Source organism: Trematosphaeria pertusa (genome assembly GCF_010094035.1).
Source record: "Trematosphaeria pertusa strain CBS 122368 unplaced genomic scaffold BU26scaffold_2, whole genome shotgun sequence".
Classification (NCBI taxonomy): domain Eukaryota; kingdom Fungi; phylum Ascomycota; class Dothideomycetes; order Pleosporales; family Trematosphaeriaceae; genus Trematosphaeria; species Trematosphaeria pertusa.
Window position 1 is genome coordinate 1,669,042 of NW_022987213.1, and position 25,156 is coordinate 1,694,197.

General features: G+C 54.6%; 9 protein-coding genes across 9 annotated transcripts; 4 read left to right on the top strand and 5 right to left on the bottom strand.

Annotated features, from left to right (window-relative positions):
• Positions 1 to 942: 942 nt before the first annotated feature.
• On the bottom strand, positions 943 to 1,786 carry BU26DRAFT_600233 (uncharacterized protein; the record flags this gene model as incomplete). Its single annotated transcript, XM_033835163.1, has 2 exons — positions 943 to 1,455; positions 1,503 to 1,786. The coding sequence occupies 2 exons, from the start codon at positions 1,784 to 1,786 to the stop codon at positions 1,161 to 1,163; spliced, it is 579 nt and encodes a 192-aa protein (XP_033689566.1). The 3' UTR covers positions 943 to 1,160.
• An 812-nt stretch (positions 1,787 to 2,598) lies between these two features.
• On the top strand, positions 2,599 to 3,900 carry BU26DRAFT_140722 (phospholipase C/P1 nuclease). Its single transcript, XM_033819812.1, has 3 exons — positions 2,599 to 3,015; positions 3,073 to 3,167; positions 3,226 to 3,900. The coding sequence occupies exons 1-3, from the start codon at positions 2,775 to 2,777 to the stop codon at positions 3,805 to 3,807; spliced, it is 918 nt and encodes a 305-aa protein (XP_033689567.1). The 5' UTR covers positions 2,599 to 2,774; the 3' UTR covers positions 3,808 to 3,900.
• BU26DRAFT_140717 (P-loop containing nucleoside triphosphate hydrolase protein) lies at positions 3,900 to 8,641 on the bottom strand. Its single transcript, XM_033819811.1, has 3 exons — positions 7,846 to 8,641; positions 7,130 to 7,793; positions 3,900 to 7,082 (listed from the first exon to the last, which is right to left on the bottom strand). Exons 1-3 carry the CDS (start codon positions 8,322 to 8,324, stop codon positions 3,993 to 3,995), a joined length of 4,233 nt encoding a protein of 1,410 aa, XP_033689568.1. The 5' UTR covers positions 8,325 to 8,641; the 3' UTR covers positions 3,900 to 3,992.
• Positions 8,642 to 8,958: 317 nt separating this feature from the next.
• Positions 8,959 to 9,575, bottom strand: BU26DRAFT_559240 (DUF757-domain-containing protein; the record flags this gene model as incomplete). The annotated part of the gene is made up of 4 exons (XM_033832677.1): positions 8,959 to 9,016; positions 9,065 to 9,386; positions 9,441 to 9,465; positions 9,516 to 9,575. 4 exons carry the CDS (start codon positions 9,573 to 9,575, stop codon positions 8,959 to 8,961), a joined length of 465 nt encoding a protein of 154 aa, XP_033689569.1.
• A 202-nt stretch (positions 9,576 to 9,777) lies between these two features.
• BU26DRAFT_546756 (WD domain-containing protein) lies at positions 9,778 to 13,760 on the top strand. The gene is made up of 4 exons (XM_033831856.1): positions 9,778 to 9,800; positions 9,845 to 10,290; positions 10,389 to 12,729; positions 12,781 to 13,760. Exons 1-4 carry the CDS (start codon positions 9,783 to 9,785, stop codon positions 13,498 to 13,500), a joined length of 3,525 nt encoding a protein of 1,174 aa, XP_033689570.1. The 5' UTR covers positions 9,778 to 9,782; the 3' UTR covers positions 13,501 to 13,760.
• A 3,298-nt stretch (positions 13,761 to 17,058) lies between these two features.
• Positions 17,059 to 20,967, top strand: BU26DRAFT_474876 (PIN domain-like protein; the record flags this gene model as incomplete). The annotated part of the gene is made up of 2 exons (XM_033825513.1): positions 17,059 to 20,746; positions 20,780 to 20,967. The coding sequence occupies 2 exons, from the start codon at positions 17,059 to 17,061 to the stop codon at positions 20,965 to 20,967; spliced, it is 3,876 nt and encodes a 1,291-aa protein (XP_033689571.1).
• A 120-nt stretch (positions 20,968 to 21,087) lies between these two features.
• On the bottom strand, positions 21,088 to 21,514 carry BU26DRAFT_140772 (uncharacterized protein). The gene has a single exon (XM_033819814.1). It carries the CDS (start codon positions 21,430 to 21,432, stop codon positions 21,208 to 21,210), a length of 225 nt encoding a protein of 74 aa, XP_033689572.1. The 5' UTR covers positions 21,433 to 21,514; the 3' UTR covers positions 21,088 to 21,207.
• Positions 21,515 to 24,162, bottom strand: BU26DRAFT_140802 (ANTH-domain-containing protein). The gene is made up of 5 exons (XM_033819815.1): positions 23,902 to 24,162; positions 23,574 to 23,814; positions 23,205 to 23,395; positions 23,041 to 23,152; positions 21,515 to 22,993 (listed from the first exon to the last, which is right to left on the bottom strand). Exons 1-5 carry the CDS (start codon positions 23,947 to 23,949, stop codon positions 21,597 to 21,599), a joined length of 1,989 nt encoding a protein of 662 aa, XP_033689573.1. The 5' UTR covers positions 23,950 to 24,162; the 3' UTR covers positions 21,515 to 21,596.
• A 192-nt stretch (positions 24,163 to 24,354) lies between these two features.
• BU26DRAFT_417742 (CS-domain-containing protein) lies at positions 24,355 to 24,991 on the top strand (the record flags this gene model as incomplete). Its single annotated transcript, XM_033823216.1, has 2 exons — positions 24,355 to 24,579; positions 24,644 to 24,991. The coding sequence occupies 2 exons, from the start codon at positions 24,355 to 24,357 to the stop codon at positions 24,989 to 24,991; spliced, it is 573 nt and encodes a 190-aa protein (XP_033689574.1).
• Positions 24,992 to 25,156: the final 165 nt, after the last annotated feature.

Below are 25,156 nucleotides of genomic sequence, written 5' to 3' on the forward strand. Positions count from 1 at the left end.
CGCATGGATCCTTATCCAGCATAAGGCGCAGCTAGGGTTGCGAGCTGCGATCGGCGTGTCAGTGTTCCAGTGCGTCAACGTTAGGAACGATGCTTGCATGATCTTTAGTATCCAGTTGGTGCACCCCAGGGCACGTCCTCCGTCTGGAGCGCTGGCGTTTGCTGAGTCTGTCCTCGAGAATATGGAGCGAAATGTGTCCGAGAAGAATATTATCAGGGAACATACGTTGGGGGCGGTCGCGGTCTGAGCGGGCCTTTGTGCTGTTGCGCACGGGACGAGATGGTGATGTCAAAAGCATCCCGAGCGTATAAGCTTTCCAATCGAACTATAGCAACGCCACTCCGTTTCTTGCGTCAAGCATACCGAGCTGCTATGCCGACCGGAAAGCATCTCTCGTTCTGGCCAGAATTGACAAGGACCCACTCGGACTGTCATCTCTCTAACGCCCTACCGCCTCACTCTGAGCTCCGACAGAAACTGCTCCGTACGCGGTCTGGGAGGAGTCTCTCGGCAGCAAAGGGGGGCGAGAGAGGTTTTTTTGGCAGCAGATGGCTTGCCAACTAGCCAGCCTCCTAACCTCGTCCATCCTAAAAACGCGCTCGTAGTCCGTGTCCACGGGCAACACAATCTAAGCGATGTCCGGCCCCAGCGGCAAGCGCCTTCTTGCCCATACCCATTTGCAACACTTGCGGTAGACTTAAGCGGCACGAGGCACGTAGGCTGCGTGATTGGTTTTACGTCACTGGCAAGCCCCTCCCGAGGTCTGATGCTTCTCGCCAGGACACACCGAGAGCGAGCTGAGAGGCGCGCTTCTCTTGCCTTCTAGACGATAAATATCACATCCACCGGACAGGTGATCAGAGTCAGAGGGAGGAGATCCTTGAAGCGCGGAGGGAGGCTGATACGGGGTTTGACGGAGGATGGGGAGGGGATTGTAGGAGGAAATGTGAGTTAAATGTGTCACATCTTACAGTAGAATTGCAGAGGTTCGATCTATTGAAGAAGGCATGCCCTAACAGATCATGGCGACGTGCCCCGCTCCACCCTCTGCCCGTTATTAGCGAAGTCTTTGCGCACAGCGAGACATTGCCGCCAGCGGTCTCTGGTCTTCCCTTCGAGCGGTGGCATGACCCTGGTGTGTCGAATCCAACCCTCTCCACTCAACTTTTCAACGCCCCGTTCGCAGCTGCATCTCGGATCTCGTCATCCCTCTCAGCTACCAAGCTATTTGTCCGCCCGCGATCCTGCGTGCCTTTCTTTTTCTGACAACATCTTGGCACGGCGAGCACTTTCTTCCCTGTGTATTCTGCCGGATCTACTCGAAACAACAGGAATTTGTTCGCGTATGCGCCTCCGTCGTTGTCTACTTCGATGATATTGATCGAGAGTACTTCTGGATTTGGATCATCGACTGGGACAAGGTAGTCAAATGTGACGCCGTAGTAATCGATGCGGCTTAGGCAATGTTATTAAATAGCCGATTTCGGTAATAGCGGTCTTACTCTAATAGTGGTATTCCCTCTTCTATTACGTAGGCCGTGTACTCATCCCGCACCGCCGGAGCGCAATTATGGCCCTGGTACAGTTTCTCATATGTAAGGCTTGCGAGCTTCTGGCCTCCTAGCTGCGGGAAAGGCCCAATCGGATTCCAGGATACGTTCGGAAGAAGCTTCTGTATGGACTCCAACGGCCCTTGGATATGAATTCTCAGTGGCTTGTCAGGCGGTGGAGGATGACAAAGAGGCGGTTTGTGGTTGCAGGGGTGAATGTAAAGCTCGAGGGCCATAGCAAGTCGGCGTGAGGTCTCAACATAGAGACTGGAAGAATGTTGGAGTTGACTAGAGCGAAATCATTATTGAGTGTAGGTCCGGCATAGATTTGTCGGTAACGAGACGGATTTCCATGTCTTTTGCTGGTTAGCGACCGACGAGAGGATCCTGGTAGATTCTTAAGCACAGCCACAGTTACGAGCCACTCTTAGTCAGCTCTTGCATTGCAGGCTTCGGTGAGCTAGCCTTGGTAGCCGACTGCAACCGTTGAACGACGCGACAGGGGCTCATTCGTGATACGATGCATTGTTATGTTCATCTATTGCACATCAGTCCGCCTTCAAACTTGCGAACGCGCAAGTACCTAGGTATGTTTGACACCTCTATCGAACGGACGAGAAGCTCCCCCCCCTCTAGGCAGACTCCCCGAATCATCACGCTTTCAACGAATCCACGCAGGAAACAATACCAATCCCCCATCTAGAGCGTCCATGCTTCTTTCCAGCCTCTCTCGCCTGGACTCTCTTTGGGCAGCCTGCACAGAGCAGGATCAAGCGAGGCCGTCAGCTCGCCACACCTCAGCTGAGCTTGCGGATCGCAAAAGAACGGCGCACATGTCTTCCAAAGCTCCTGGTATTGGAGGCCACAACTAGTTCTCGACCGAATCACTCCCCCCGTGACTATTGCTCCAGCCTCTCGCTGTCTCTCACAGATATGGGAGATGCCGAAGCTGAAGTTTCAAGCGGACACAGCCGTGCTTCAAACCCCGCATTCGTCTATTTGAACGCCGCATGGCTGGAGACGGTAATGCCAGCGCCGTGTCATTTGTTGAAAGCGGGTCATGAACACAAAGCCCTCAAGAGGGCAGCCGTGAGGGTGGTATGTACAGAACAATGCACTTTTCAGCTGCCAACCTGGCCGAACGATAAATATCAAGCAAAACTTGCTTCCCTCTCCACCTTTTAATCCTTCTTCTTTTCTGTCCTTCCAAACCTCAATATCATAATGCGTGTCCCCAACGCCTTCGCTCTTCTCTGCGCTATCCCTGCCGTCCACGGCTGGGGAGAACTCGGCCACCGCACTGTAGCGTACCTGGCAGAGAAGTACCTTTCCAGTGCAGCCTCAGACTTGGTTGACAATCTGCTCGCAAACAACCGAGGCTGGGATATCTCCGACGGCGCGCTTTGGGCGGATGCTGTTAAGCACAGGCGAGGATACAACCATACTGGAAAATGGCACTATATCGGTATCAATCCACATTCGAACACTGAAAAAGTTCTCCTTTCTAACGGCAGTCACATAGACGCAGCCGACGACCCCCCTCGATACTGCAACGTAAACTACAGGCGCGACTGCAAGCCAGGCCCCGGCTGCATCGTCTCCGCAATCTCAAACTTCGTACATACCTCCCACCTCCCAGTTCCTCCTGCAAAAACCCCACCCTAACAAACGCCAGACCGCCCGCGTCAACGACGCCTCCCTCGCCCAAAAGCAGCAAAAAGAAGCCCTCATGTTCCTCCTCCACTTCATCGGCGACATCCACCAGCCGCTGCACACGGAGCTGCTCGACCGCGGCGGCAACGACATCCACGTCAACTTCTCCAACCGCGTCGAGAACCTGCACGCCGTGTGGGACACGCACATCGCGCACAAGATGCGCGGGCTCAAGGCGAAGGAAGGAGACGACGCGGTGTTGAAGGAGGCTGCGGCCGTCTGGGCCGAGGAGCTGTACGCTGCTAATGAAGCGACGGTCGCGGTCGCCGAGTGCAGGGATGTCAGCACGGCGGAGAAGTGCGCGCTTGAGTGGGCGGAGGAGGGGAATGCTTGGATCTGCGATAATGTGCTCAAGCCGGGGGTGGAGTGGCTGAAGGATAGGAGGAACGACCTTGCGGGGGAGTACTTTGATGACGCGGTTCCGGTTGTTGATGAGCTTGTGGCGAAGGCGGGGTTGAGGCTTGGGGCTTGGTTGAATGCTTTGGCTGCGGGGAGAGAGTGTGCTGGGTTTGTGGTTCAAGAGGGTGAGCGGATTGAGATTTGACACTGAGGGAGGGACGAATGATTTTCTTTCGGAGCGGCTAGAAAAACGGGACTGTCTTTTGCTAGTTAGAGATCTATTAGGTACAGCGCTCGTGCAACGTTCTATGTTTAAACGACAGCTAATGCTAACGAGAAACGACGACTTTCGCCCGACTCCTCCTGACATAGCAGTTACAAATTCAGACGCTACCCCAGCCCCCTAAGCGGCACCTCGGTACCCTCACCCCTCAATAACCTCGAAAATGGTCCCCTCTTCCTCTTCAGTTCGTCGAAAGACCCTTGCTCAACTACCCTCCCCTTATCTAGCATGATGACATGCTCCGCAATCGCCATCATCTCCCTCGCGTGCGTGATAATGATCACGGTCATATCCCTCCGCTGCGCCGCTGCACCAACCCTGGCTGAAGGTCCTTCACCCGCGTCGTCACGTTTCGATTCAGTGACTAGTCGCTGGATCGTGTCGCGGATGATACTAGCGGATTCGACATCCAGCGCACTCGTTGCCTCATCCAGGATCAAGATGTCAGGATCGCGGACGAGCGCTCGAGCTATGGCGATGCGTTGGGCTTGCCCGCCAGAAAGGCCCGTACCTCCTTCGCCCACGGCAGTATGGTACCCTTGCGGAAGACTGTCGATGAAGTCAGCGACGCCGGCTGCGGAAGCGGCTGCGCAGATTTTGGCGGATTTGGTAAGCTGAGAGGATGGCGATAGGCCATATGTGATGTTTTCCGCAATAGTGCCTGGGAACAGCACAGGGGTTTGAGACACGATCGCTATGCGGGAGCGGAGGGTATAGGTATGCAGTTTCTTGATATCTTGACCAGATATAGTCAGGTCGGGGCTGGTATCTAATGCCGGATTGTCGGTTTGATACAGCTTCAGGAGCAAGGCGGCGATAGTAGACTTTCCGGAACCGGAGGTGCCCACGATGGCAGTGCAGCTTCCGCGTGCGATGCTGAAGCTGACTTTGTGGAGAACAGGATGTTCTTCCCGTGTTGGATAGGTGAAGTTCAGGTCTTTGAGTGCAATTTCGCCAGCGTTAAAGAGCTGTTGCGTGCCAACAAGCTCATGAGAATCCAAGGGAAGATGTGCAAGACGCATAAGGCGCGATCCAGCATCTCTCGAAACATTGATCTGCGGAATGTAGTTGCCGAGCCAGCTGACGTGCGCCACGCTTAGCATAAGGATGTTAAACGCCATGATGATCTGAGTGGGCGTATATTCCAGTTTTGAAATCATGTAGGAACCCCACCAGAAGAGCAACGCGGAGACGAAAATAGTGCCGGAGTAGTTGAGACCAAATATGGAGCCGGTGTATATCGCTCGTTTCATGCCTACCTTAAGCGCGCCCGCAGTTGCTTCGTTATACTTTGCGCGGAATACCTCTTCCAGGACGAGACAGCGGACCGTCCTGATGTTGACGAAGGTCTCGTGCAAGACTTGTCCCACTTGCTCGTCAGCTTCGTTCGAGAACCTCTCCCAGCGGCTGCTAATGGCATTGTAGATTCTTGTGATAGCAAACAGGATTGGACCGCATGCGAGAGCCACAATGGTGAGCCTCCAGCAGTGGACGAAGCTCCACACGACAGCAATGGCGATCATGGCTACAACGGTAATAGCAATCCCGGTGAAGCGTCCAGGAAGATTGCGAGCCTCCTCCGCGAATTGATCCAAGCATTCAGCTAAGCGTGAGACGCTGTTTTCTTCCCGATCGAAGAACTCGCGCGGTTGCATGAGGATATGCCTCATGGACTCCAACTTGAGCGCGTTGGCCCATGTCTGGGCGCTAATGTCGAACAGAGCGTTGAAGCCATAGGTCGCCAGGCCGTCGGCGATGGCAATGCCGAGTATCGTTAGGGCATATATCTGAGCTTGTTGCTGTTGGCGACCTGCAGTGTAGAAAGTGGCTAACAGACGGGAGAAGACGTAGGCAAAAGCTGGGGTCGCCCCTGCGTGAATGATGGCACATATACACGCGACGACTAGACCTAGACGAGAAGGCCAGCCGACTCGTGGCGAAACGGAGCCAAGTATATGCATTATGGAAAGAGTCTTTACGGCGGGCGTGGGTTCCTCGGATGCTAGTTGACGTTTCTTACGTATTTCCATCTTGGCCCAGAACGTTTTGCGGAATGAGGGGCCCTTTTCCGTCTCTACGTGGTTCGGAAATCTTCCTGGCGTGAATGAGATGGGTCGTAGGGTAGAGATATCTTGAATTGAAGAGCAATGCGAGGCCACTGAAAGCGGTCGGAGCCTTGCAGCCATCCTTTTCTCCTCAAACGCCTTCTCTTCAAGTGTGCCTGGAGCTGACGCTGGCAGTGCTGGAGGCATCGTAGCGCGACGTGATGTGAGATCCACCTCAGATGAAGCTGCCGAGGGCCTCCTAGAAGACGGCGGCATGAAAGACTGCCGGGGACTCAAAAAGGGCGACAGAAAAGACTCCCTAAAGAAGATAGCAGAAGAGGGGCGGCCTGGCAGACTAGGGATGCCCCATGAGTCAGCGTACAGCGACATTATATCGCCCGTCTCGTCTACTGGAGATACTTCGAGGTTCGCATCATCCAATTCAGGCAAGTTGAGGAAGGTTCGAAAAGCAGAGTCCCTTTCGGCCTCTAAGACTCTTCGAGTGCCCTTTTCGAGTACCTCTGCTTGGTCCATGACATAAACGAAGTCGTCCGGCAAAATCTGGGATGTGTCGTGAGTGATGATGATAGTCGTCTTGCCTTTTCGCCAAGCACGGATGGCGTCGAGAATAGCAACTCTCGTGATATAGTCAAGAGCACTTGTTGATTCGTCCAGGATCAAGACTGGTGTATTTCGCAGCCGGGCTCGAGCGAGGGCCATCCTTTGTTTCTGCCCGCCACTCAAACTGCTGCCCTTCAGCCCCATCTGAGTGTCGAAACCATTTGGGAGGTCTCTAATCATCTGCTGGAGAATGGCAAACTCTACAGCTTCTTGGATCGCGAGAAGGCTGACGTTGTCGCCTTTCTTTCCGAGGGTGATGTTGCGTCGAATGGTCTCGTTGAATAGCACACTATGTTGTTCGACAAGTGTGATCTGCTCACGAAGCCATCGAACATCTAGCTGTTCGAGCGGAACGTCATCGAGACGAATTGCACCGGAAGAAGGTTGGTAGAACCGCACAAGTAGTTGACCCAACGTACTCTTTCCGGATCCGCTTCTACCGATTACAAAAGTAGTCTGGCCAGCAGCAATCGACATCGAAATATCGCGCAAAGCAGTCTGGTCCGGCTGTGATGGGTACGAGAAGGACACCTGTTATGTTAGCACCGTGTACTCCCGACGGGAGCCAATCAACCCACTTCTCTGAACTCAATGTCCCCGGCGCATCGCTCGGGTCGCTGCTGACCTCCAGTTTCGTTGTTGGTATCAGTTCGGGATATCTGCGTCACTAACGCTCTCAACCTAGCTGCAGCCACCCGGCCCTTCTGAAGGACAATGAATTGTGGCAAGAACCCAGTGATGCCTTGGACGGCCATTAATGCAGCCCAGAAGGTAGTAACAACCTGCCCAGCATTCCTATCACCGGTTTGGACCAGATGACTGCCGTACCAAAACCCTTGGACGAATATGCTGAGTGTGATGAACTGCATGAAGCCGAGCTGTCCGGACCGAAGACTGGCCTGGCGGTTGTAGAGACCCCCAGCGCGAGCGATGATATTTGTGTACCTCTGGAGCTCGAATCGTTCGCCGTTGAAGCTTTTTACCTGCTCAATGTTGTGAATGACGTTGGTGATGTATTTCAGAGCTTGTTGAAGTTTGTTGGATTGCTCATGGGCGCTCTTCGACAGTAGTCCGGATAGGTACGCCATGACGACATATACAAGCGGGACCGAGGCAATGGTGACTAGGGTGAGATTCCATGAAAAGTAGAAGGCGACGCCCAACGAACCGATGGCCTGAATGAAGCATTGGACAGCCTCTCCGAGCGGTTGAGACACTGACATCTGTAGGTCTCGGATCTGCCTGCGAATACTTAGTCTTGTTCCCCTAGTCATAGTATCAGACGCTCGCTTACATCTGAACAGCAGGGAGGAACGCCGCCACACCAGTCTCCCTCGTATCGTACCAAGCCATGTTTTTCCAGAGCAGCGTGTTGAAAATCCTGTTCCTTGCACTCCGTGCCTGGAGCTCACCGAATGTCAAGAACGTTATGAAGTATATGCTGTTGGCGAGCCAATTGAGTGCCGCAAACGCCGTCAAGTATAGGCAATATCTCGAGGAGTTTTGAAGCATGACAGCCGCGCTTATCGTTCCTGCACCGAAGTCCGCAAATTGTCGAAAGATGAGACCGTACACAACGGCGATGGCGGGGAGTGTAAGAGCGGCAACGAGGGCGGCCACGAGGCCTACGGAAAGCGTTGGAAGATGGGCCGTCGTCGTGAAACCGAAAAGGGCTTTCCAACCCAACTGCTGAATGATTTCTTGCTCTTCATCTTCTTCGGTGCTCATCTTTTCTTGCTCGTCGGTGCGATTTGAAGCAGAAGACGTCGCCATGGTACCGGCCAAGCGAGTCAAAAGTACGTGCGGAGCGGGAAAAGACAAAACGGTGGCTGCTAAGAAAGTAGGAAAATATGATGTGCCCTGATGGCGGAGGTTGGAGGATTTCTAAAAGCGGACTAGTTTTGTTCATTCCACGCGACGACTTTGTTCGCCCTTAATATTGTTCGCAACCACGGGCGCAACTGTTCCCATTCACTCGCTTCTCCATTGCATATGACTGAAGATGGAAATTCCTGAGCCCATGCCGTTGAGCAGTAATTTTGGCTGGCGCTCGTTTTTGCAGTCGTGGATTCGCGCCAAAGCAAGTTGCTTGCAAGCGACGAGTTAGAAGATTACGCAGAGCAGCCACCAGTCGCCATCCTACCACGCGGCTTCTCCTCAATGTCTACTATGAGTACCTACTCACTATCATTGCACTTTTCGGGAGACACGGATTGTCGGACGGATGTATGCGGGTGAAGCGGGCCATCCTCGTCATGGGACAAAGAACCAAGTCGTGGGGGATGAGGCCAGCTCAAGTGTCGAGTGGCATCGTACGATTGATCATTGACCAGGAAGCTGTCGCGTGTGTAATACCTTTCCATGACCCTTCTAGAAAGCGGGCGTGCTCGCTTATTTGACGGAGTGGCTACTTGTCCTCCGAGTGTGCCTTTTCATAGATCCAGTCGTTCAGGCCTTCGCGGTTCCTGCGTTTGTTAGACGGAGCCACCGGGTTCCACAGACAAGCAACTTACCGAGCAATCTCAATGGCGTAGAACTGCATGCGCACCGCAAATATTGTCTCCTTCTCGCCGTACTCGGTCTTTGGGTTCGCCCTAAGCATTGCCCCGAAGTTGTAGTCCTCCACTTTCTTCTCGTATTCGCCGATGAACTTGCGCCATCGTTCCTTTCCCACCTTGCTCTTCATATCGTCTTCGTTGATGGTGGCCGAGGCATCGAACTCGGGGAACTCCTTCTTAAAGTGCTCGTAGATGTCGTCGTCGAATTTGGTGAGGCGAAGTTGCGAGCCGCGGACTTTCTCCAGGATGTTCCAGTACGTCTCCATGTGCTGCACCACTGATGACGCTTGTCAGCAAATGAAGAGCTGTAGTCGATCGACTTATGACCTACCTTTGACGGCAAACTGCTTCTCGATCTACGTACTGGTTAGCTATGCGTCCTGGAGCTGCAAAGGGGGTAACTTACATCCTCGAAGTTGTCCGCGTGCTCTGGGTCTAAGTTTGCGCCTGCTGGTCCGAGCGACATTTTGCTGATTTGGCAGTGATTCTTCGCGTTGATTAGAGTAGCTTTGAGTAGGGAGGATCGAAATGTATCAGAGATGCGCGCGCGAAGAGGACAAATTTATGAATGTTGAGGTTCAGGACGCGCCGTCCTCGCCCCGCTAAATTTTTCCCCGCGCTGACTCAACACCAAATTTCTATCACCACCGAGAGCCTTCCAGTTCCATCTCCAATGTCCTCGACGCTTCATGTTAGTACTCCACAGAGCTCAATGAGTCTCGCTCACTAGATTAGCATGAATGCACTCGCGTCCCGATAACGGCTCTTTCCTGCTGCGGACCCTTTCTTATCGCCGCAGAGGGTCCGCTCTTGCGGCTCTATCGCCGCCAAGACTTCCAGTCTGTTGCGTCCAAACAAGTCTTCAAGGCTCAAGCTATACACGGCATATCCGTTACCGCCGAGTGCTCTCATCATGTGATTCTTGTCATCTGGGGAGGCCGGCTTGTTCGTGCCCTTCAGTTTGATGCACGATTAGGCGATGATGAGGATGCTCTCCTTGACACGGCATCATTCTCCAGTACCTTGCAAGCGCCTGACTGGATACTTAACCTATGCCCGGCTCCAAATGGCCATATGCAGACCATGAGGGGCGAAACAAGAACATGTGCAGCTGTAACAGCCCACAATGCGCTTGTAGAGCTGACCATCGGAAGCGGGTCTGGAAAGAATGTCTGCGGAAGGTAAGGCGCTACATCCTAACTCAGCCACGCTCTTCTATATCCATTCTATTACCTCAAGCATTAGCCTAGATACACGGATCCATACTTATCTCTGACAGTGCGCCGTCCATTTCATTCCGTGAGCTTGCGCCACGCTCGCGCTCCATCCTGTACTCTGCGCATTTGCTCTGGGACTCGCCAGACCGCATCTTAGTCGCTGCAGGTACCGCTTTCGGAGAGATCATTTACTGGTCATGGACTCGGTACGCGGATAGAGGGTCTGATTCTCTTATTCATCGCGTCTTCCTCGGTCACGAAGGATCCATATTTGGGGTACAAATCTCTCAGCCGCTGAAGTTCGGTTCTGATACGGGATGCAAACGCCTTCTTTCGAGCTGCAGTGATGACCGCACCATCCGTATCTGGGACGTCTCCGACGTTGACGCCACCGTCGACGGGAGCAGCGCCTTGGACGAGGACATTGAAGGGCAGAGAACGCGACACACTGGCTTCAGCAACGCTTCGTTCGACTCTGATATCTCCAGCTCTGATTGTTTGGCCATTGGTTGGGGTCACATATCCCGTGTTTGGGCAGTCCGATTTCTCGACATCTCGCCTTCGGCTACAGGGATCTATCTTCTGTCTTCTGGAGAAGACGCAACGTCGCGCATCTGGCGGCTCAATATCGGCGATGATCAAACTCCAAGCGGGATATCGCTACCTCAAAAGCTTGCACAGCTGGACTGCGTCGCACACCACAGCGGCAAGAACATCTGGGCAACAACTATCCGCTCTCCTGCATCAAGCCCTCAGCAGGTACTTTGTGGCGCGGCTGATAGCAAGATCACCTGTCATACGCTTGCTGTTTCTCTTAACCTACAGCAGAGCAGATCCGGGCCTGTTCTATGCGAGTATACAGTGGAAGCAATATCACGAATGGCCCAGAGTTGCTCCGACGCCGCGATTTCAGAAAGCGAAGGCCTCTCACACAAGTCTTCTAAGATGGCAGAATTCTTTCGAAGCTATGCTTTCGTCGACGACTCGTCTTTCCTGGTGACTACCAATTCTGGCAAGGTCTATCTCGAGCGTCTTTCACCATGGTCTACCTCAAGCGCGCTAGGCATCATTTCCAGCTCCGAACTTATCGAGGAAACACCCGACTTGACAGGCTACTCTGTCTGTATCGGTGAATCGTCTCTCGGAGTAGCCTTTGTTGCTAGCTCCCGGGGGAGCATTTATTCTTATCGGAGAAATGCACCACGTTGGTCCAAGATACATGTTGCCAATGGTAAGGTCGGAGACATGTTTGTTGCGAAGAGTACCGACGCTTCAGAAGTCGAGACCCTAATACTGCTCCTTACCCTGGTCGGGCAGAACGTAGCTCAGCTCCTTACTATCTCCGTACTGCAAAACGAGACTCCAATGGTCTTAAAGGCTGTTGTTGTTCCGATTTCCGAACTGTTGACCGGCATTGCTATCACAAGTATGACGCATTTCGCGCACAGTCCTCAAGACGAGTACCTCTTACTTGGTTTTCGTCGAGGATCAGTAGCGGCTTACCGCATTCCCACGAAGAAGACTGAGACCGTCGACCAAAACACGCACCAGGCTTCCTTGTTTAGGATTATCGAAAGAGCGCACGGCAAAGAGGCTGTCACTTCCGTCAAGTGGGTCCCGTCAGGCTCGAAACCATCGTCAGGGTATTTGCTCTCGGTCGGAAGAGACAGTTGTATTGCCATTCACTCGTTCCACTTGGCTGCGAACTCTGTATGCCTGGTCCACAATGTTACACTCCCTATAGGACCCAACGTTGAAGGTCTCTATTTCCATAAGGGTCACCTCTTGGTGTACGGATTTTCCAGCAAGAAATTCGTTCTCTACGACACCACCACTGAAGAAGAGGTAATGAGCGTCGACACTGGAGGTGCGCACCGAAGCTGGACTTTTCAACCTCAATCGACCGGAGAGGGCGGAGGTGCACTAGTCTGGACGCGAGCATCTAGCATGCACATCTATGGCCAGGCTGGTTCGAATCACAAAGTGGTACGCTCAGGCGGACATGGGCGGGAGATCAAGGCTGTGGCAGCGTCGTCAACCATTGTCGATGGTGCGTCAAAACAGTTGATTGCTACTGGAGCGGAGGACACCGACATCAGGATCTTTGAGTATGAGAACGGCGATCTCCTATGCCGAAGCACACTCCGAAAGCACACTACTGGCATTCAACATCTGCAGTGGTCAGATAAAGGTGACTACCTCTTCAGCAGCGGCGGTTGCGAAGAGTTCTACATCTGGAGAATACGCGGTTTTCCCGCTGAGATTGGGGGCATCGGCATAGTCTGTGAATTCACACACCCACCTGAGAGCGAGCACTCTGATGTTCGGATCATGTCATTCGATGTCTGGCAGCGGGGCTCGAGTTTCGTGATTGCTATGGTGAGTTCAGACTCAAACATCATGGTAAGTGTAAAAGCCAGCTCGTGCGATCCCAATGAGATTAACACAGCGCAGGTCTACAGCTACGACCCCGAGGCTGCTTCGAAGTGGCTCACATTAGCCAAAGGTGTTTATTTCACCCCCTGTCTCACCCAAAGCGTGTTCATTTCCTCTGACGACATTCTCACTGCTGGCACCGACGGACACGCAGTTCTCTGGTCTCTCCCACCAGCCATTCAGCGTCCGCACGCGAGCACTCCTCGCCCCCTAGAGATTCTCACATGGAAACAACCGGTGCGCATCCACCAGAATACCTCGAAGGACATGGTTTCCCACCCAATCGATAGCGAAATCACTCTCATAGTGTCTGCAGGCGACGATGGCAGTCTCGCTTTCCTGCTCGCTACTTCCTCACCCTCATGCGCGGCTTCCACCCCGACCCCAGCAGAGACGTCCTTCACCTGCCCCCCAACAATCGCGAATCGCGCGCATGCCTCAGCTGTCACAGCATGCGCTATTCTACCTCACGCATCCCGCATCCTCATACTCTCTTCCGGCAACGATCAATGGGTGCGGCTATGGGAGGTTGTTCCGCATCTCGCTAGCGCCTCGACAGATAGCAAAGTGCTCACGCGCCCTGATGATGACCCGCTGGAGCTCAGACGAAGGGGGAAGATCAAGACCAACGTCGCTGACGTATCTAGCATGGCTGTGCTGGGAAGCATGGAGAACGGGATAGCGAGGGTGTTGATATGTGGCGTCGGGATGGAAGTTGTGAGGGTAGAGCTGGGTTGAGGAAGGGGCAGCTCGGAGGATGTGCTATGATAGATAATACGAGCGCTTTCGTCTTGGAGTCATTGCATATAGTGATTGACAAAGGACGGATGGATACGTGCATTGATCGCATTGCGGGAAGCGCATCTGGAAATGCTGCGGTGTGGAAGCATTGCTGCATTGCCTAATTTTGCGGCGAAAGCAATGCGATTATTGTTTTGATCTTGTTTGTGTTTTCTTTCTTCTTCAGTTAGGCAGCAGCTTCAAGATGTGGTTCTGATGGTGCATGAAATCATAGAAAATGTAGGCTTGAACGCTGAGTAGTGGCCGAGGAGGGCGCGATGTCCTGGAACGCGGTGGTTGGGTGCCGGCTGGCGTTGCCCGGCCAACCGAGCGCCAAGGCGTTGAGTAAGCAGCGCCCGCACTGACAACATAGCAGGTGTTCCGAGTCGCGCTTCCCTTCTTCCCTCTTACCACCCACTCTCACACATCCGACCCCGCAATTGACGATTCCACACCGACCCTCAATTCAGCACCTCAATCGCACCCTCACCATGGTTGCGACACGCTCCGGCGCGAAGAAGGCCCCGGAGGTCGCTGCCACCACGCTCAAGGCGCCGCCCAAGCGGGCCGGCAAGAGGAAGGCCGTCGAGGAAGCTGCAGAGCCGCCACCGAAGGCAACCAAGACCAGCAAGGCCAGCAAGACCAGCAAGGCCACCGCGACCGAGGCGAAAGCGAAGAAGCCCGCGACAAAGGCCAAGACCAAGGCAGCTGCCCCGAAGCCTGCTGCCGCGAGGTCCACTAGACGCACTGCGAAGTCGGAGCCGGAGACACAGCCAGAGCCCGAGCCCGAGCCAGAATCGACGGTAGACAATGAGCCGAAGGCGCCCAAGAGGACAGCTCGTGGCCGCAAGACTGCAGCTGCTCCTGCCGCCGATACAGCCGAGGTCGCCAGAGTGATCGAGGAACCTGCTCCCCAGCAGCGTGCCGCCGCCATCGCCTCAGAGGAGCCCGCCAAACCGGCCACCCGCTCGCGCAGGGCCCCGGCCAGGCAGACTGCCCTGAGGGCACCCAGCAAGGCGCTTGCAACCACCGCTCTCGACACCTCCACTACGACCACTCGCGCCACACGTGCCCGGCGTGCTGCTCCTGTTGCAGAGTCCCCTCTCAAGGCGCCCGCCCGCAAGCCGCTGAGGAAGACGACTGAGTCTGCAGCCGCATTGGCCATCCAGGAGGCTCTTGGCGAGTTACCGGCAGAATACCCCAAGACGCCAGCTCACATCGCTGCATCATTGTCTACCCGGCAGGGCTTCAATGCCTTGCCTGCCGGTTACCCTGAGACACCAGCTCACATCGCCGCACCATTATCCACCCGGGCAGCCCTTAACGAGCTGCCGGACTACCCAAAGACCCCGGCTCACATCGTTGCGCCAATAAGCACTCGGGAGGCACTTGATGCGTTGCCCGCCGAGTACCCGAAGACGCCAGCTCATATCGTTGCGCCATTAAGCAACCGAAAGGCTCTCAATGAGCTGCCCGCTGATTACCCGAAGACACCAGCTCATATCACCGCGCCATTGTCCACCCGGGAGGCCCTCAACGAGTTGCCAGACTACCCCAAGACACCAAGCCACATTGCCAAGGCATTATGGGCCCAGAAAGCCCTCAATGAGCTGCCCGCAGATTCCCAGCAGATGCCAGCTCACATCACGGCACCGTTGAGCCTCCGAGAGGCCCTTGATGAGTTACCAGACCACCCAAAAACGCCAGCCCAAAATGCTGCACCATTGACCCCCCAGGAGGGCTTCAATGCCTTGCCTGCCGGTTACCCCGAAACTCCAGCTTACATCCAAGCGCCCCAAAATATGGAGGCTGCTGTCCAGGGCGCCGTGAACACTCCTATCAATGAACCAAAGAAGCTCGGCCCATTGGACATCCCCGGTCTCCAGGATATCTCATTTGAGTACGCTCAGGTTGAGGATATTGAGCAAGGCTACATGGATATCGACACCGATGAAACAACTATTTCTGATAGTTCTCCTCCCCTTGCTGGAACACCGTTCGCCAGCTTCAGCCCTAGGAACAATATCACGCTTGCTGCACCCGAAGTCCCTAGCCTTCCGGCACCCGGTTCTGTTTCTCCGACCAAGAGATCTGCACTCCGCTCCCCGTTGAAGCTAGACTCTAAAACCCCGAAGAAGACTGTCACTTGGAATGACGAGTCTGAGAGCGAATTCCTCCTGTATGATGGACCACTCCGAGGCATGACGTTCTTCGTCGATGTCACCTCCAATAGCAAGAACCAGAGTTACCTCTTCACCACCCTGCTCGAAGACATGGGCGCGCAAGTCCTTCCGGACTGGAACGAGCACTCAGTCTTGAGCCATGTTCTCTTCAAGGACGGAAGTAGATCGACTCTTGACAAAGTAGTCGCTTCTAATGGTGCTGTGAAGTGCGTTAATGTTGGATGGCTCTTGGATTCCGAGAAGAACAAGATCCGTATGGACGAGACTCCTTATCTGGTCGACGCTGCGACGGCCAAGACACTTCCTACCCCACCTCGGGTTTTCAGGAGGGCTCCGTTCACGCCAGCCAAGTCTCCTTCACGATACATTCTCCCTCCGAGCTCGAGCTCTATCAAAAGCCTACCCACGACTCCCACTAGCTCCGAGTTTGAACGCTCTATGACTGAGGATGAGGACAAGGAGAACTCAGCAATCGGCATCTTCTTCAAGGATCAGATGCCCTCTTGCATGAAGACTGCTCAACCGAAGAGAACTTGGCTCATGAACAAGTCTCCGATCAAGACCCCCTCAAAGCCGGACTTCCTGGCCAAAAACCCAATGAAGGCCCTTTCGACCACTAAGAAGCGACCAGCCACGTTCGGAGCCATCGAGATGGCGCCACCGAAGAAGTTGAGGTTCATGTGAATGATATCGAACACCTCCATACTGTAATATGCATTAGCGATGGATTGAAGGGTGGATTTCACGCTGAGCGCGTCTGTTTTTTGGGGGTGGTTTGTTTTCTTCCTCTGAAATAGTCGATGTGGCGTTGAGGCCATCAGGGCTGCGCTTTACCTGGGGTTTGTTGTTGGCGGCGTCTACGGTACTGAAGGCCTCTGGGCTGTGGTTTACATCGGGGTTGTTTTCTATGGCGTACACGGCGCTGGGGGTTTCCGGCCTATGATTTGCATTGTGTGGTTTGGGCATGAGATACCCGTTCGCTACTGGTGGGATTGGCTGGCGGGTTCGGCGTTTGCGTAGTTTTCTGTGCTTTTTGACGCACGCTGTACAAATGATTAGGCAACGAAAATTGAATTATGATTGAATTGAGCTGTTTCAACCATGCAGTAATAGCTAAAGTACTTTAATTTTAGTATACTCTCCAAGGAACTTGCTCGTGCTGTTGCCCAATAGGTGTTGGTCTTGGCGGCGGGCCACGCTCCACGTCATCGACTCATCGCGAAGATAGCGCGAAGTCACAAGGCAGCACTTCCTTCGCTCCTCCATGCCCACATAATCGCTTCGACGACTTTCTAACCGCACTATCGATGATTCCAACACACGAGGAACAGCCATGGGTGTCACCGGCCTGTGGACCGTCCTCCAGCCCTGCGCGCGCCCCATCAAGATCGAAACGCTGAACAAGAAGCGGCTCGCCGTCGATGCATCTATCTGGATATACCAGTTTCTCAAGGCGGTCCGCGACAAAGAAGGCAATGCGTTGCGGAACAGTCACATCGTTGGCTTCTTCCGCCGAATATGCAAGCTCCTCTTCTTCGGCATCAAGCCCGTCTTCGTCTTCGACGGTGGCGCACCGGCGCTCAAGCGGCAGACCATCAGCAACCGCAAGTCGCGGCGAGAGGGGCGCAGAGAGGATGCCGTGCGCACGGCTGGGAAGCTACTAGCGCTGCAGATGCAGCGTGTTGCCGAGGAGGAGGAGAGGAAGAGGAAAGAAGCAGCGAGACACCCGCGCGAGGAGCCTGAGGAGGAGATACCAGAGAATGTGGTGTATGCGGAGGAGACTCTGCAGACGCCGCAGGAGCGCGCACAGAACCGGAGGTTCAAGAAGAAGGACCAATACCATCTGCCTGACCTTGGGGGCTCGCTGGCGGAAATGGGAGGCCCGAATGATCCCAGGATCATGTCGCTCGAAGAGCTGGAGGAATATGCGCGGCAGTTTGATCGAGGCGAGGATATCAATGTCTACGACTTCTCCAAGATCGACTTCGACAGTGCCTTCTTTACGAGCCTGCCCGCGTCCGATCGGTACAATATCCTGAACGCAGCGCGGCTCAGAAGTCGGCTTAGGATGGGCTATTCTAAGGACCAGCTGGATACCATGTTCCCGGACAGGATGGCATTCTCGAAGTTCCAAATCGAGCGAGTCCGCGAACGCAACGAGCTTACGCAGCGCCTGATGAACATCAACGGCATGAACGACGACTTGACGTTCGGAGCACATGGCACAAACCGCGTCGCGGGTGAGAAGGGAAGAGAATACGTGCTCGTCAAGAACGATGGCGTCGAAGGTGGATGGGCTCTAGGAGTTGTGACAAACAAGGACGAGGGAAAGGCCGACAAGCCTATCGATGTGGATCGTCTGCCGCGCCCTGACGCAGAAGAAGACGAGGAATGGGAAGATGATGATGAATTTGAAGATGTGCCAGTCGAAGGCTTGAATAGGCTGCCGAAGCCGAAGCCCAGGCCGACTGCCCTTGACAGAGAAGGGCGGGACTTTATTTCGAAAGAGTTGGCCAAGCGGCGCCAGAAGTTCTACGAATCGAGGAAAGAGAAATCTTCGACAACCAAAGCGCGAAAGCCGGTGGTGGTGAGTCGGGACCCGGATTCGCTCTTTCTGGCAGAGGATGAGGATGAGGGATGGGAGAACGTGCCGATGGAAGGCCATGATGATCTCTTTGAAGAGCCAAGAGAGGGCAACGCTGATGAGGAAGAGGAACAGCTTCAGCAGGCCATCGCTCTGTCACTACAGGAGGATGGTCAAGATGAAGAGTCAGAAGAAGACGTCTACCGCGAGGTCTTCCAACAAGAGCGAGCAAAAGAGACCAATCCATTCGGCCCAGCCAAAGGGTCTGGACTAGCGATTGCGCGGATGGCTAACCAACAAAGCAGCAAGTTAGCCACTACTGGGCCTTTCGACGGTAGCGATAGCGAAGAGGATGATATGGACTTGCAAGCGGCATTGGCTGAGTCAAGGAAGTCGAAACGAGCTCCAACGGCTAGAAGTGCAGCACCAAGGACACCTCTTAGAGGCTCTGCACCTGCCACTAAACCCGCGCCCAAGTCCACAAACGCACCCGGCTTCGACGGCCCTCTACCGTTCGAGAAGTTAAACTTGGGCAACTCCATCCTGGGCAGGAAGAAAATGCAGAAGATCGAACAGGAAAATGCAGGTGGCTTCGAAAAGAATCTAGGCACCCAGAAGAACAAGACTAGTGAGTCATTACCGCCATGGTTCAGTGGTGAACGCGACCTTCAACAGGAGCTCAGCGCGCAACGAGAGGAAGAGAAGCAAGATTGGGAGCGAGCACGGAAGGAAGACGAAGCACAATTCCAGTTCCAAGAGCTTCCGCGCTTGCGCAAACACGACACAAGGGAAGTCATTGATCTGGAAGCACCTGCTTCGCAGCAGAAGACTAAAGAAATCGTCACAGTTGATTCGGATAATGACGATGATGAGGCGATGGAAGATGTTAACCTAGAAGATACGAAGCTCCGTATGGGAGATCTTGCCGATAAAGTTCGCGCAGAGCCGCCTCAACCGTTGTCGAATGGTCAGAAGTCGCCACCACGGCAGGATGTGAGGTTGACTGCGAAAGCTCCGTTTGCGCATGACTCCGATGATGAACTGATCGAATGGTCTGCAAGCGAGCCGGAGGACGAGCGACCACCTCGCGCAGGTTCGAAGCTGGCGGAACAGGCAAAAAGAGCACCTTTACCAGAGCCGAAATCTCCTTCGCCTGAATTCGAGGATGTCCCCATGCAGACGGGATTAGGCTGTGCTGCAGAGAAAGCAAAATCACCGTCTCCGGAGTTCGAAGATGTGCCAATGGATACTGAGCCGCCAGCTCGTCCTCGACGGGAGCCATCTCCAGGAATCCTAGAAGGGCCTGCGGACCTGGAGGTTCCCATTGTACCTCACAGTGGCCTGGCGGACGACAACGCCCCTCTCGACATACTAGACAACGAGTCAGATCAATACTCCGACCCCGAAGACGCCGACCTCTTCGCCTCACTAGCTGCAGAAGCTGAAGAGCACGCTCGCTTCGCCCAAGAACTCAACAACAACACCACCGCTCGAATCAACTTCGACGAAGAGCTCAAGCAACTCCGCGCCCAGCAAAAGAAAGACCGCCGCGACGCCGACGAAGTTACCCAGACCATGATCTCAGAATGCCAGCACCTCCTCACCCTCTTCGGCCTCCCTTACATCACCGCACCCATGGAAGCAGAAGCCCAATGCGCCGAGCTCGTCCACCTCGGCCTTGTCGACGGCATCGTAACAGACGACTCAGACACGTTCCTCTTCGGCGGCACCCGTGTCTACAAGAACATGTTCAACGCGGCCAAATTCGTGGAATGCTACCTCGCCAACGACCTCACCTCCGAATTCGCACTCACCCGCGAGAAACTCATCGCCGTCGCGCAGCTGCTCGGCTCCGACTACACGCCCGGCATCCCAGGCATCGGGCCCGTCACCGCGCTCGAAATCCTCTCCGAGTTCCCAGACCTGAACGACTTCAGCGAATGGTGGGCCGGCGTGCAAAACGGCACCATCTCCAAAGACGCAGATAAATCCTCCCAATTCCGCCGCCGCTTCCGCCGCTCCCAAGCCACAAAGCTCTTTCTCCCCACCACCTTCCCCGACCCCCGCGTCGCAGAAGCGTATCTCCACCCAGACGTAGACTCGGATCCGGAGCCGTTTCAGTGGGGCGTGCCCGATCTCGCGGCGCTCAGGACTTTCCTCTCCACGCAGATTGGCTGGAGCTGGGAGAGGACGGATGAGGTCCTCGTCCCGGTTATCAAGGATATGAATCGCAGGGAGAAGGAGGGTACGCAGAGCAATATTACGAGGTTTTTTGAGGGCGGCGTGGGGGCCGGCGCGTTTGCGCCGCGGATTAGGGGCGAGCAGGGTGCTGGTGGTGGTCGTGGTGGGGGTTTGTTGGGCATGAAGAAGGGAAGGAAAGTAGCGGGGAAGAGGTTGGGGGCTGCGTTGGAGAGGTTGGCGGAGAGGGACAGGGTGGGTAGAGGGGATGCACACGCGGAGGAGGATGGAGAGGGTGGTGATGAGGGTGCGGAGCCGGCTGAGGCTGAGGTCGAATCTACCGATGGCGCGAATAAAAGGAGGAGAAGACGTGCGAAGAAAGCAGCTGCAGCGCCTGAAGACGACGACGAGGTAGACGAGCTCTACGCAGATCCGGAGCCAAGGAAGAAGAAAGCTAGGAAATCAAAGAAGACGATATAGCATAGTTATTGTAGCTGAACGCACTGGCGGCTCATGAAATATCAGTACTTCTTAGCACCATCCTTTCCGCATATAGGACCCATGCATTCCTCTCGTCTCATTCCGACCAAGCAGTACTCCTTTTGAGTCCTCATCACCGCGCAAGTTCAAAGAAGACAAGATATCATCATCATCATAGCAATAGTAATGATAATTGCTCCCTGGAAGCCGCCTCTTCCTCCTCCTCTTAGACCCGGTAGGTTAGGACCTTGACGAGAACGACCTGTTGTAATCCCGCACCCACGGTCTCAATGCCGCTCCATTTACGATTATGAATAAAAACAACCCCGCCCACGCTACGCTACCCCTCTCATGAAGAGGGTTCCCTACCCATGCTCCCCTCCCAGTCGGCGAGCGGGGAGGGGAGCTACGGCCAACCCAAGTAAGAACAGATCCGATTGATCTTTTGCATATTGCCATAGGCATGACCGGAAAAAAAGGGAAAGAAAAAGTTGCTGCCGCTTGAGGTAGACCCGAACGCCGGGCAAAGAGAACCGTGCCTAGAATCTAATAGTAATCGAGTCGCGAACACATCACTAGATAACCGTATTGCTCCTCGCTAGCCCACCGCCTCGCAAACCTCGAGGTCCCTAGCCCAGATAATTTGGCGCGTGCTGCTGCTGCTGCTGTTGCTGCTGCTGCCCAGGTCGAGGAAACACACTCATTGTCGGCACTTGGTCGACACTCATGCCGCCTAACATTCCCTGATTTCCGGTATTCTGCCATCCTTGCCCCGTTTGCTGGTTTACGAATGCGCTTTGACGGAAAGGATTCGTGCTACCGGTAGCATGCACGGTGAGACCGCCTTGCGGTGAAGGCGTGTGCTGGATGGGCGACGGATTGCGTGCGAAGGGATTGGTGCCTGTGGGTGCTGGTTGGAGCGATTGTTGTTGCATTTGTTGCGGTTGAGGCGCGAATGGTGAGGACGACTGTGGGGTTTGGATGGAAGGTACGGAAAATGGCGATGAGCTAGAAGGGGACTGGGAGGGTTGGAAGCTGATGTTGTGTTTTGCGAAAGGGTTGGTGGGTGATCGACCGAGAGGAGAAGTTACGCCCGTAGGGTTACCGAGTAACTTCGGCTCAGCAACACCAGTCGCATTGGGAGGCAACATAGACTGCCGGAAGGGGTTGGTTGATGTTTGCTGCGGCTGTAGAGGTTCGGCAATTGTGGGAAGTTGCTGTGTTGGTGGTTGTGAGAAGTTAGGGACGCCATTCTGGGGTATCGGGGCGAGTGTGTTTTGGGGACTAAAAGGTTGCGACGTGTAGCCGCCAAAGCCAGCTCCGGTAAATTGGGTCTGAAGTTGCTGTGGCTGCGGCTGTTGCGGCTGTTGCATTTGAGACTGCTGCATGTGAGCGAACGGATTCGTTGATTGTCCGCTTTGGGGGCTGAAGGGCTGCTGAGGCTGGGCAAACCCCATGCTCGTTGCCTGTTGCGGAATTTGTAGTGGCGGTTGCTGGTATCCTGTCTGCTGCTGCTGGAAACCTGGCTGTTGTTGCTGGAAACCCGGCTGTTGCTGGAAACCTGGCTGTTGCTGCTGGAAACCCGTCTGCTGAGGATATTGCTGGATCTGTGGCTGGGCCATTGTCTGCTGATTATCATTAATCGATTCGAAAAAGTCGATGAGCGGTAAGCTGACAGCTGGTTTAGCGGGCGCCGGTGGCTGGCTCGTTGATGCGGTGGTAGGTTTCGAGTCTGACAGTAGCTTGCTGGTACCGTTCGTTGCTTTTCCGCCGGCCTTCTTCGCCTCTTTCTCAGCCAGGTACTGTCTCCTATTGATCTCAAAGTCTTTGTCATTCAGATACTCCTCTAGTGCATGAGCCAGACTAGTCGGTGCGTGCTTGATTTTCGGGATTTCCAGCCTCGTCGAATGCTCATGTAACCGAGCGACGCTCAGATACTGGACCACCACTTCGGTCTGCTTCACGAAGGTCCGGTAGATGTTGAGGGCTCGCTGCGCGTCCGGCTTGGAGAGCTCAAAGTAGTGTTCTGGATGGTCAGTCCCGCAGCCTCTTGTGACTCAACGATGATCTTACCAAGCACATTGATGGTGCCCTCATTCATGACGTGGAAGAGCACGAGCAAATCCATGGTGAGCAGTCGGAAAGCCGTGAGTGTTATCTCGTTCTCCGGCTCATCCTGGAATGGCTGGTACCAAAAATGTCAATCGGCGTCAAACGAACGTTATCGTGTCTCGTACCTCGCATTTCAGCAGATATCGTATCTGCTCCTGTACGCTTTCTGTCTCTCGAAGCAGGCCTTTTTCGATGCTCAGCCGCTTAAGCCTGCCCTCGCCACCCCGTACATAGTCCACCCTCGTTGTGCCATACTCTACCGCTCGTCGGAGAAGGTACTCAGCGTATGTCTGTATGTTGTGCCCTTGCGTCTGAACTGTTGCGAGCAGTCAGCATGTTATCCCTCTTCACATATTCTACGGACGAGATTTCCTGGCTCCTGGGTTACAAGCTGGATCGCAGGTATTATGTCCTCCACAATCCCCTTCTATGCACCACCATATCCCCGCGGTCTGGTGCGCCCTTCCGCACGGAAAAGAGACCCTCACACATACCCTCAGTAAAGTGATTGATGGCCAGTCTCCGGTGTGGACTCTGCGCCAAATACTTGAGCGTCACCTCGGGCTCGCCCTCTCTTATCATCAAATGCACGATGATCAGGCTCTTGAAGACAATGGTCCATGTCGAGTCGCGCAGCCGGTTCGTCAGGGCTCGGAAGATCTCGGCGACGCCCGCCTCGCCCGCGTGCGTAGCGACGAGTATGTGTTCGACATATTTGGACTTGGGAGCTGCGAGCTGTGATGTTCTTGTTAGCTTTAGTGGATATGGGCTGGGCGTAGTCGCAAATGGCAGGAATGGTGCGATCTCGAGACCAGGACTCACCTTGATCTTCGTCGCACCCTTCACCGACTTCTCAAAGGAGCTCGCCATGGGTCGTTTAGGGGTGCGGTCGGTGGTGCCCGCGCGGGTGGCCCAGTGTTTCTCGATAGTGTTTCGCAGCCAGGGCGTCAGGGAGCTCGACTTGGACTGCCGCTATCGCAGCATAGCGGTGAGGCAGCAGTGGAAAGAATAGTAGTAGCAATGCGCGCGTCCGACTGGTGAGAGAAAGGCGAACAAGGGGTGCTGCGGTCAACGTGAAGATGTTCCGGGCTGCTTCCGGGATGATTGAATGAGGTGTGCTATGGCGCATGCTGGCACGTCGGCGCCGAGCTAGCGGGAGCGGCGATGACGACGGCCAGGGCGGGCGCGCGCTGGGCTCACCCCCCGTTGGAGCAAACATTTCTCGAAACACCGCCCTTTCTTGCCAACGCATCGCGAACACAGCACCAGTCCGCCATGTCCACCTCGCCCACCCCGTCAGAGCGCGAGCGGGCCGACGCAGAGGCCAAGGCAAAAGAGGAAGCCGAGCAGGCCGCCCTGCCGTACAAATGGACACAGACCACCAAGGACCTCGATGTCACAATCCCAATCGATGCGCAGTACAAGGGCCGCGATCTCGATGTGAAGATTGCGAAGACGCATCTGAAGGTCGCCATCAAAGGCCAAGATCCCATCATTGACGTACGTTTCTCTCCAACACCTAGACAGCAGCTGGGAGAGCTTCAGGGACTGATATCTATTCCAGGGCGACCTCCCCCACCCCATCCACGTCGACGAGTCCACCTGGACGCTCGAAACTGTCCCTGGCGGCAAGGAGATTAGTGTGCACCTCGACAAGGTGAACCAGATGGAGTGGTGGGCACACGTCGTAACGGGCGCACCAAAGATCGATACCTCCAAGATCCAACCCGAGAACAGCAAGCTGAGCGAGCTCGATGGCGAGACGCGCACCATGGTCGAAAAGATGATGTACGATCAGCGGCAGAAGGAAATGGGCAAGCCGACAAGCGACGAGCAGAAGAAGATGGAGCTGCTGGAGAAGTTCAAGGCACAGCATCCGGAGATGGATTTCTCGAATGCGAAGCTTGGTTGAGCAGCATAGTTCATGGTGAAGGATTCTACGGCATATCGAGGTACGTGGATACTAAAAGTCAAAAGTTGCGACGAAAAGAATCAGTCTCTCAGAGCATATCATGAGACGGGACTCTCCGTGGCTATTCCTTCTGAACGGGTTACGCAACAGTTACACGCCGTATGG